We start from the raw sequence: 11,118 nt of genomic DNA, 5'->3' as shown, positions 1-11,118 counted from the left end.
CCCTCAAAAGGCTGGGGGAAAAAGACACGGGATATCTTCTACCTCTTGCCACTCCTGTGCTGCTTACCCACTGCACTGTGATGGCCAGAGGGATGCGAGATGTGCTCTCACTGTTGGTGCAGCCTTTCCAAAGCTGTTTTTCTGCAAAGCCTTTCTTGTTCCACGGAGCTTGGAGATCAATTTTTCTATAACCGGCTTGTTGGGGGGAAGATGGAATGTAGAGAACACAAACCTACCATTCCCCATGTATTTAGCATCACACACGGGGTTTGACTCCTTGTTTTAAGTACCCGTTAGCTGTATTTTAGGGTGTTAAAGTAGCCAGAAGCAGTGCTGATGTGTCTGGCAGGCTCTGCCGATGAAGCTGCGGGTCTTTCAGCATCGCTGATGGTCGGGAGAGTAAGAACCGCTCCTGTGCGGGTCCCCTACAATCCACTGCAGGGGTACGGCTGCTTCCCCTGCCCTGCCTGGCGCTCTTGGCCGCTGCGGAGGGACGATGATGCTCCCGCACGGCTGCCCGCGATCGGCTGGGGAGGATGAGAAAGGGGATGAAGGAGAGGAGGAGGCGGGGAGGACAGGGGGTGCGCGGCTAAAAATACCGCCCTGCGCGGGGGGCGGGGGGGTGCGCAGTGCGCGCGCCCGGGTGCGCAGTGCGCGCGGCGGCACGGCGCCGCAGGGATGCTCGCCCCGCTCCTGGGCTCCGCGGGCTCCGGCTGGATGCTGCTGGGTGAGTGACCCCCACCAAAAACCACCCCGGCACATGGGGTCTGATCCCCCCTTCCCCACCTCACCCCCAACCCCTGTGTGCGGGGATCGCTTCCAACCGGTCCCCTCCCGGCCCGAGCGGCCGGAGCCGCTCCCCGCGTCCTCCCCCGGCCCTGCGCTGGGAAGGGGCATCGCGGGCGCTCCAGGGTGGGAAAGGCAGAGATGGGAACGGGCTGATCCGCCGGCCTTGCTGCAGCGCGGTGCAGCGGGCGCTGCCGAGGGCGTTGCATCATCCCTCAAACCACCCGGCGGGGTTATTCCCGTTATTCCCTTGCTCCGTCCCTGGAAATCTGTAAGGACACCTTTTGTCTGTAGCGAGATGTGAAATAGGGCAGCGGGCTCGGACGCGTGTGTGCGCTTGGGCCTCACGGTGCCTGTGCATTGTACCGTGTGTGCTTGGGCATCACAGCTGTTGGGTAGAGGGTGATTGTGATTCCGGCTGTTTCGTGGGCAGGGGGTAATGATTCAGTGTGTCTGGATTAGAAAACTGGTGTGAGTCTGAAACGCGAGGGTTTCTGTAAGGTATATAAAGGTTTAGCTTAACGTGGTCTGCTGCACTGATTCAAGATTGAGTCATATAGAATCATACAGCATGGTTTGTGTTGGAAGGGACTTTCAAGCTCATCCAGTTCCAAGCCCCTGCCACGGGAAGGGATACCTTCCACTACACCAGGTTGCTCCAATCCTTTGAATCTGCTTGTCGTGCCTTTCCTAAGGAAAGACAATGCTAGTGTCTCTGCTGTTTTCCACTTCACCCATCAAACATCTTTCCTCTAGGCAGGCACACTTCCAAGGGGAAAAAGAACAAAGGGGAAAAACGATTTTAAAAGGCAGCACCTTTGCATTGTTAGGTGAATGACCGATTTTTTCCCAATGAGAACAACCAACCATTAGAATAATCTCCCCAGAGAAGTGGTGGATTCCCAAACGCTGGACACTTCCAAGATTTGGCTGGGCAGGGCGCTGGGATATCTAGGTGCAGCACATGCTAGGCCATGCTTTGCAAAGAAAGGTTGCACCAGATGATCCTTGAAGTCCCTTCCAACCTGGTGTTCTAGGATTCCATGGAACATTCAGGGCAGGAGAGCCAAGAATGGAAAACATTGTCATTATTTAATCTCACACCTACCTGCTATTTTTGGTTATGAAAAGGGGTGTTTCATACTGAAAAAAAAAATGGGGACCTAAAATCACTGCCCTGAATTTTGTGTCTGAAAATATCCTGGTGGCTCCCATCAGGGCCAGCGGGCTTCAGCTGCTGGGATCAGCAGCTTGGATCAGCTGCTTCTGAGCTGTAGCAAAACTCACGCTGTGCAAATATGGCCCAGAGGGAATCACATGGGTGAGTCAGGAAGCAGGACTTGGCTCCAAGGCTGCAGGCAAGTGTTTGTTACTGTATTTTGGGCTCCAAGGCCCCAGGGATGGCTCTGAGCTGTGTTACTGGATGAACCAGGCTTGCTTATGGCAACAGGAGAAGAACCAGCCTGCAGGGATCAGGTCCCCTGTGCAAGCTCCTGCTCTTGGGCCTCTGCATCCACCCTGCGGCATTGATCCCTGCGCCTCCCATCTCTGTGTTTATTCTGCTGTCTCCAAACCCATCTCCCTTGTGTGTCCCACTACCCCAAAGCACATGTCCGCTCAGGTGCAGCTCCGACTGGTGGCCTCCCTTAATGTCACACTCATTCTTCCCTGTGCGGGTGGTGAGACCCTGGCACAGGTTATAAGGGTTTGGACTGGTTGAGAGTGGGTCTCAATGAAACAGTGGCAGAAGTCAGAGAAGAAAAAAACTGATTATTTCCTAATGTGCAGAGTTGGATGGTCTGATGGATGCACAGGGTGGTATAGTTAAATAAGACTGGGAGGTGATCCTGCCCCTTTACTCTGCTCTTGTGAGACCTCACCTGGAGCATTGTGCAGTTCTGGTGTCCTCAACATAAAAAGGACATGGAACTGTTGGAACAAGTCCAGAGGAGGCCACGAGGATGATGAGGGGACTGGAGCACCTCCTGTATGAAGAAAGGCTGAGAAAGTTGGGGCCGTTCAGCCTGGAGAAGAGAAGGCTGCGTGGTGACCTCATAGCAGCCTTCCAGTATCTGAAGGGGGCCTATAGGGATGCTGGGGAGGGACTCTTCATTAGGGACTGCAGTGACAGGACAAGGGGTAACGGGTTAAAACTGAAACAGAGGAAGTTTAGATTGGATCTAAGGAGGAAATTCTTTCCTGTGAGGGTGGTGAGGCACTGGAATGGGTTGCCCAGGGAGGTTGTGAATGCTCCATCCCTGGCAGTGTTCAAGGCCAGGTTGGACAGAGCCTTGGGTGATATGGTTTAGTGTGAGGTGTCCCTGCCCATGGCAGGGGGGGTGGAACTGGATGATCTTAAGGTCCTTTCCGACCGTAACGATTCTATGATTCTACGAACTTGATGCATTCCCATGGGGATCTGCATGTTGGACTGGTTTGGTTGAAGTAGGAGGAGGTCACAGGTCACCCCTTGGTCCTGTCCCCTTGAGTAGAAGAAGGAACCCCAGAGACTTCTCAGGACTTCTTTTCCACTCTCATTTTGTGTCAGTCCTGCCTGGCAGGGAGGAAGAAATGGGTTTGTTCTCCTGGCAGTGGCTGGAGGCACTTGTGTGCGAAGGGAATTCTGCCACCCCAGTGTCCCTTCTCCCCACCAGGACATCTCCAAACGCTTCCCAGTGCAGGAGGTTCATCTGGCATTGCAATGGGCTCCTGCAGCCTTGCTCCTGGCTCTCGTGCTGTGGCATAGGAGTCCTTGAGGGTGCGCTGAAATTCAGGGCTCTGGAGAAGAAACATTTCCTGCTGTGCTTTGAGTGTGAAGCATCGCAGGCGCCCAGGGCTGCTCAGCCCATGGAGCGCTGGCTGCTGCACAAGAGGCGAAGCGGGGTTATTTGAGGTATATTTAGTTACTTTTATTCTCCACCCCTCTATTACTGCTCCATTTGAACGGTTGCTAGATACCATCAAAAGGAAAGAGTAAATGTATTTGGATTTCCCAGCCTGCTTGCAGGGAAAGATGGCACATAGCAGTCTTCCTCTGCTGCTCTGGACTAATCTAGACATTGATTTGATTCTTGCCTCCACGCTACTATGGATATTACGAATATATTCAAGTAATGAAAAGAGGAGGAGAGGTTTGAAGACAGATGGTAAACTGCATTAACTGAATACCCACAGGAATAGGAAAGCTGACTTGGGCGCAAGCCAGGAACAAAGAAACACAGCATTACATCAGGGAGGGTATAACTGCCCTTGTTTTGACGTCACCAAATGCTGCAGAGCACCACAGGGTTCAAACCTTCCCTTGTTAGTACATTTCTGAGAGCTCTTTGGGAGCAATACCAGCATCTTCCTCCTTCGTCACTGTGTGGTGGCAGTCAGTACCTGAATAACTGCGAGCTAACTGGAGGCATGCTGGGGTGAGACTGAAAGAGTGAGGGTAGCAATGGTGACACAGGTGTTTGCCTCTTGATGGATGCACAGGCATCCAGAGCAGCTCTTTCCTTTCTTTGTTAGATGATTTCTTCATACAAACCCAAACAAAACAGTCGACTTAATCACCCTCCTCCTGACCAGAAATGAACAGGAGAGAGGAACATCTATTAATACATTTCTTTATTTTTAAGTGCTCTGCATGTGTTCTTTGGTGATGGATCAATACAAGTAATGAGTTTCCTCCATCACTGCTATTTCTGTCTCCTGTGCTATCATGCCAAGCCAAAGCAGGTCCTTGGCACTGGAGTCCATCTGTCCCTGCTGCCATCCCTGAAGGGCTGTGGGTACCAGAAGGGCACCCGAATTACTCAGTTCCAGCAGCTTTTCAGCATTATCCCCTCTGGGAAGGTATCAGTATCCAAACTGCTTTGTCCTCTCCTCCTCTCCCTCTGAACAGGAGGGCTTGTGAACTCAGATCCCCTCTTACCCTAGAAACGAGCGTACTGAGGTGTATCAGAGAGCACATGGCTTTCAAATATGGATTGATATGGTACAATCTATCTCTAAAATCCATGAAACCCCACTGGGAGCCCTCATGCTCCTTCCTGCACCTTCTTGCACCTTGCTGTGAGCTGTGCCGGGCTCTTCAGGAGCTTTTCTTCCCAGATGTGCTGATTCAGTGTTTGCAAACCCAGTTTTGGAGACTCCAAGGAACTTGTTGTACAGCGCGATACAGGTGAATGTTCTGCTGGGCTCAGGTTGGTTGCTGCATTGTGCTACCAGTGCTTATTGATGACAACCTCTTTACTGTGTTGAGTCCTCCTTGGACCATAAACACTGTCATAGGGCCTTCAAGGTGATCTGAGGGTGAGGAGGGAGCAGGCCAGAGGCTTTGCCTGATTTGGCTTCTTCCTTGTGCTCTGTATATAAACCACAGAGTGGTTTGGGTTGGAAGGGACCTTATAGCTCACTTAGTTCCAACCTGTGCCACGGGCAAGGACACCTTGCACTAGAGCAGGTTGCTCAAATAGGTTGAGTATTTTACCATTCTACTGGAGACTCTGCTAAGGAAAACTTGGTGCCTGGTGGTGAGAAAGGGTGGGACTGGGAGGAGCAGGGGTTTTTAGTCAGGAAAGAGTTTTAAAGCCACAGCGGTAGTTCAGGGCCCTGGTGTTGATCCCCATGCTCCCTGCTTTGTGCTCTCCTTGGGCATGATGTAGCCACAATGTGTAGCAGGTGCTTTGGAAAAGCACGGCTGAAAACGCAGCGTGGGCTCAGTTCAGGCGGGTTTTGGTAAGACCCTGCAGTGATTTCCCCACAAACCCCAGAGGTTGCACTCGCTGTCCCCAAAGCTGCCCCGTGAGCCACACAAGGTGCTTTTCTGTCTTCCGTGCTCTGTGGTACACCAGTGTCCAAAACGTGGAACGAAGATGAATCCAACCACTCATCCAAGTCATTTTCTTTTGCGCCACAGGAAGAAAGAGTCACTTGTCAAAAATGAAAAGTCTCACCCAGTGGAAATCACCATCTCATCGGGAAAGCCCCAACCAAGGGAGGAAAAGTCTTTATATTTAGAGCTGTGTGCTATGGTGCAGCAAGAGTGCAGCTCACATTTCCATTTGCTCAACGGTGCGGCTGCTGTGGTGTAGATACAATCTCGGGAACACCGCGTGTAAACTGCAGTGAGCAGTTTCCACTTCACAACTGCACAGTAGTGCTGCAAAATCAGGGCTGGAGGAGGAGGCCGCTGTGATCACTGAGGTCAAGGGTGTCTCTTGGTCCAGGGAGCAGCGACTCCTGTCGATGGGAATGCTGCACGGGTGGTCAGATGCCAGATGATCCAGAGAAATAACCCGAGAGAAGCATCTTGATCCTCTGCTGTCTGTGGCAGAGGTGGTCACCTGGATAAACCCATCTTCTAGTGGCCAAACTCCAATACAGTGTTCACTGCTCCTGCAGGTTTTGGTGATGATAGGAAGGATGGGAGGCATAATGACAGTCTTCCAGTGCCTAAAGGGGCTACAGGAAACATGGAGAGGGGCTTTGGACAAGGGCCTGTAGGGACAGGCCAAGGGGAATGGCTTTAACCTGCCAGAGGGGAGACTGAGATGAGCTCTTAGGCAGAAGCTCTTCCCTGGGAGGGTGCTGAGGCGCTGGCACAGGGTGCCCAGAGAAGCTGTGGCTGCCCCATCCCTGGCAGTGTTCAAGGCCAGGTTGGACACAGGGGCTTGGAGCAAGCTGCTCCAGTGGAAGGGGTCCCTGCCCGTGGCAGGGGTTGGGGCTGGATGAGCTTTAAGGTCCCTTCAGTGCAAACCAGGCTGGGATTACTGATGATGTTAGAATCCCACTTGAACGTATTTCACTTGGGAACTCCAGTGCAGCTCAGTTTTGGATAAAACCACTCTCTAGAGCTCCAAATGACCTAATTAAGGCTTCCCCCCCCCCCCCCCCCCGACTCCTCCAAGCATCTCCTCCGATCCCTGGGCGCAGCCTGACCGGGAGAGGCCACCCCAACCCTGATACCCTCTGGACCTTGGAGAAGGGACGGAACCCGCGGTGCCGTGAGGGTCCCCGCACCCCTCGGGGAACAGCCCCAGGGACCTGCCCCCTCTCCCGGAGCCCTGGTTTTATTGTGCCTGAAAGGGGGTTTTTGTGCAGCCTCCCCCCGGGCAGGGCAAATCCCGGCAGCTGAGAGGCTGCTGAGGGTGGTGTGATGCTCTGACCTGCCAACAACAATTCAGCGCAGTGTTTCCTCTCGGAAAAGGCATTTGCATATCCTCTGTTCGCTTTATTTGCTTAAATACATTTGAAAAGGCAAAAGCTCTGGGTCATTGAGACTGAAGAATGGGCTGTCTGAGGGCTTTCCCCCCTTTAACCCTTTGAAACCTTGCTCCAGCGTCTTAACGCATCTTACAGTGGGCAGAAAGGGGGGTTTAAAGGCTGCTTTTGCAGGAGGGAATGGGGCTGGAGAGGAAGGAGGCAGCAGGAAGGTGTGTATCTCCGAGCTGAAAACTGCAGCAGAGATTTGGGGAGAGTTTGCAGAACGTAGCACGGACAGGAATGTCTTCAGGGGGGCTTGAAAACCGCCGTGGAAATAAGAGAGCAAAAGCCGGTTCCAGCACAGGGAGCTGCAGGGTGTGAAAGTGGAAGGTGGAAGTGACTAGGAACCAAAATACAAACACCCGAGTGCTTCTTTAGTTAACAAAATAAACACGGAAACAACCCCGATGTTTAAAAGCATCCAGACAGTGTAACCACTGCTTGCTGCTGTCCGGGGAAAAGGAAGTGTCAGTGATTGCACTCTGAGCGTTCAAAGGCAGAGAATACTGAAGCACAAGAGCATCTCTTACCAGTAGGAGTCTGAGAGAAGAGCTCTTATGAACAAACACAGCACAGCAACTTGGTTTCAATCCCGTATTTCATTCAAATCAGTATTCCCGCATCCCTTTGGAGCTCCATGATGGGCACTGCCTGTTCTATCTGTGGCTGCAGGCACTGAAGCCCTGGGGCTGCTGAAATGGTCTCCTGAGGACAAAGTTTCTGCCAGGCTGTGGCTTCTGAGGGACAAAGGGCAGGAATCTGAGCTGGTGAATGTTGCTGAGGTCCCATTAAGCCAGCACTGTGATGCTGATTTACACCTGCAGACCATTTAGGCCAGTTTTACCCTGGTGATTTGATGAATGAAAGGCTGATTGCTGCGTACCCACATGCGAGCCAAAGGAGGGATGTTTGAGATCTCATTAAATTCTCTTCAGTCGTGAAGTGTTCTTGGAGAATTCTGCTTTGTGCACAGTGCAGCAAGTACAATTTAGAATGGGGCAGATATTAACTATGGTAACAGTGAGAGTGTTCGGACAGCATCTCCCCCTGCGCTCAGCCAAGTGATTGTGGAGATCCAGCCTGTACATGGTGTCAGATAAAGAAGAGGTGAGGAGAACAGTAACTTCCCCATGGCCAGAGCAGGCATCCACCCTTGGACCCCTCAAGTGCCCCAATTCTGAGAAGGACTCAACAGTTACTCTGATATGGTGAGGAGGCTCCTGGGGCCACACACCCGTGTTATCTCTGCTCAGAGGTGGGGAGCTGGAAGCAAGCGGCCTGTTGGCTCTCAGCTGAAAGGAATGTCCTTTCAGTCAGGAGAAACGTCTCAGGCAGAGCTCTCAGATCTCAAATATTGGTAATTTTACTCCCACAAATGAACCACAAAGTTTTTATTTTGTTATTGTCAGTGTAAATTAACAGAAAGGAAAGGGTTTGGCTTAAATGCCAGGTTTTTTCTTTGCTTTTAATGTGTGTAGCAATAAAATCATAGAATGGTTGCGGTTGGAAGGGACCTTCAAAATCAGAAGTTATATATATATATATATATGGATGATGTTGGCAGTAGTTTTCCTCTTACTGTTTTACTGATTCAGATGATTTACATTTGTTCTGCTCAAGCTGTGAAGTTTCTAATCTAGGACTGGCAAGCAGGCTTGCTTAGTGTCAGAAACTTCATTTTATGATGATTTTTCTCCCCCAAACCCACCCCATAAAGTGATGCTGTCTTTCATTTTCCACTGAGCCCTCGCAGGAAGGCTGTATGCCGTTCTACATCCAGAACCCTCCCCTCGAGCTGTAAAGCTCCGGGGATGTGTCAAACCCATGCAATATTCAGCATCAGAAGGGATGAGCTTTGCCCATCGCAGAACAAGGCTCCCACGGCCGGATGATGCGGCGCGTCCGGTGCCTCAAGGGTTACCGGGGCACGGCTGCTAATGCCGCTTAAGCTGATCTTAGCCGAGCTTAACTTCTTTCAGCAGTTTGCAGATGGGAAGGGGGTGGGCCGGCCTGCAGTCAGCAGTTCTTCACCAAGGACACAACGCCAGCCATGAGCTGACGGCGGGCAGGGGCAGAGCAGGGAACCGGCCTCCCCGAGCCGGTAAGTGCGCGCTGGGGTTGAACGTTTAAGTCTCAAAGTGTCGGTGCGGGACCCGGGGGTTCGCCCAGCCGCTGTTGGGCTCCGGGGGGCCGGGTAAAACCCTCTTAGGCCCCCCCAATAAGGGATGCGGGGACCCCTCTGTGCAGAGCGGCGGGGGGGGGGGGGAGCTCAGTGCGGTTCCCGGGGTCGCGATGGGGCGGGTGAAGCCGCAGCGGCAGAGAGTTTGTGGCTCTCTCAGTTTCCTTTTGTTTCCGATCTTAGAGGGGGGGGAGAGCCACAGCGCGGCTCTGGATGGTGATGGCAGCGGCCCCGGTCCCGCATGGGCTGCGGAGCTGCATCCCCAGGGGTACATCCCGGGTACCGGCAGCTCTGCCCGCGCAGCGGGGACAGGGCAGTTGGATGCAGCGGTGGAGGCTGGTCCCTGGGGCCAGGAGGGCTCTGCTGGCTTGGGCTTTGTTGTCCCAGACTCCCGGCCCACGTGCACGTGTAAGGGCTTGTTTCTGATCGCAGGAACTCTGCAGAGACCTGAAAACTCGTTTATTTGTGGTCGAGCTGCAGTCCTGGGTCAAGTTCTGGAGCCCACAACATAGTAAGGATGTGGACCTGTTGGAGAGAGTCCAGAGGGCATGGAGATGCTGCAAGGGCTGGAGCAGCTCTGCTCTGGGGCCAGGCTGAGAGACCTGGGCTGGGTCAGCCTGGAGAAGAGAAGGCTCCTTAAGGGGAGACCTGAGAGCAGCTCCAGTTCCTAAAGGGGCTGCAGGAAACCTGGAGAGGAGCTTTGGACAAGGGCCTGTCGGGACAGGCCAAGGGGAATGGCTTTAACCTGCCCGAGGGGAGACTGAGATGAGCTCTTAGGCAGAAGCTCTTCCCTGTGAGGGTGCTGAGGCGCTGGCACAGGGTGCCCAGAGAAGCATGATTCTATAACACCCCGCTGGTTTCTAGGCTTCCTGTATGTTGAGTTTCAACCCCCCAGACTTTGAGGTGGGCTCTCAGTGATGGATGTCACTGCTGTGGGGTCTCTGGTGCTCGTGGCTGACTTGTGCCCCTGCCAAAGCTACATTGTGGTGGCAGGTTACAAGTGTTAAATGTACCAAGTGATGTGGTTCCTAACCAAGGGCTGTGGATTCACACCTTCAAGCACATAACCACGTGCATGCTTCATCCATGTAGGAAGAGCCTCCTGGTGCGTGGGGTGCCAGCATCAATGGTGGTGTGTCCTGGTGCTAGGCACAGAGTGTGGAAACCTCTGTAGGCATCAAATGCCTGCTGTGGATATTGAGTGTGGCTTCTTGCTTCCCGTGTTGCATTAGTGTGTGCCAGCCCTTGGTGCACCCCATCATTTGGCATGCTGATACAGGTTGTGCTGGGGATGTGAAAAGGATGCTTTCAGGGGGTTCAGAGATGCTCCTGGAGGTTCCTGGAGCTGTATGGCCTGGGCACTGAGTGCACCCACCAAGGCAACTGTACAGCTGCATGGCCTCCTTGGGAAGACTTCTGCACCCATCAGTGTGGTTATTTGCTGTTATCAGTGAGGTGAGAGCGGTCCCTGATGCGGTGACTGTTTCTGCAGCCATCAGCCTGGTTTTCACACGCACCACAGGAACACAAAGCCCTGTTCCTTTAACAGCACCGTGATGTTTCCTGCACAGAGAACATGCAGAGATTATTTCGAGCAGCTCTGCCTGGCTGCGGGCACTGTGTTTCAGTGACACCACAGGCTGCTGGCAGTGGGCAAGGCTCCTTGCTGGGCTTCTGCTGCCTGCCCCCCTGCCTGTCCCTCTGCCTGCAGCCCATCTGCAGCACAGAGGGAGCTGCTCTCCTTAGGTCCTTCAGCAGACCTGCCCCTTCCTTTCCTGGCCCCTTACTACACTGCTTGATAAACCTCAATCAAAGCCTTCCTCATCAGCTGGTAATTTGCTCTGGGACAAAGCCTGGGCCTGGTTTTAGTGGTCACATTGTGTGTGCACAGGGTCTGGATA

The 11,118-nt window shown here is 53.1% G+C and overlaps 1 protein-coding gene across 4 annotated transcripts in view; it reads left to right on the top strand.

Moving 5' to 3' along the window:
* The first annotated feature begins 591 nt into the window (after positions 1-591).
* The window catches only part of ACSL6 (acyl-CoA synthetase long chain family member 6), a 47,018-nt gene continuing 36,491 nt past the window's right edge, over positions 592-11,118 (top strand). The window contains exon 1 of one of the 4 annotated variants that reach the window (XM_062638127.1): positions 592-727. In XM_062638127.1, coding sequence (XP_062494111.1) covers positions 679-727 — 49 coding nt within the window. In that variant the 5' untranslated portion in view covers positions 592-678. Of the gene's footprint in view, positions 728-8,302; positions 9,140-11,118 lie in introns of those variants that run through there. The other 3 variants (XM_062638126.1, XM_062638130.1, XM_062638129.1) reach the window with 3 other exon arrangements.

This window comes from Pezoporus occidentalis, unplaced genomic scaffold (assembly GCF_034315485.1).
Source record: "Pezoporus occidentalis ecotype Australia unplaced genomic scaffold, CSIRO_AGI_Poc_V1 ctg55, whole genome shotgun sequence".
Classification (NCBI taxonomy): Eukaryota; Metazoa; Chordata; class Aves; order Psittaciformes; family Psittacidae; genus Pezoporus; species Pezoporus occidentalis.
Note: the sequence above shows the minus strand (reverse complement) of the source record. Positions and strands in the feature narration are given on the sequence as shown.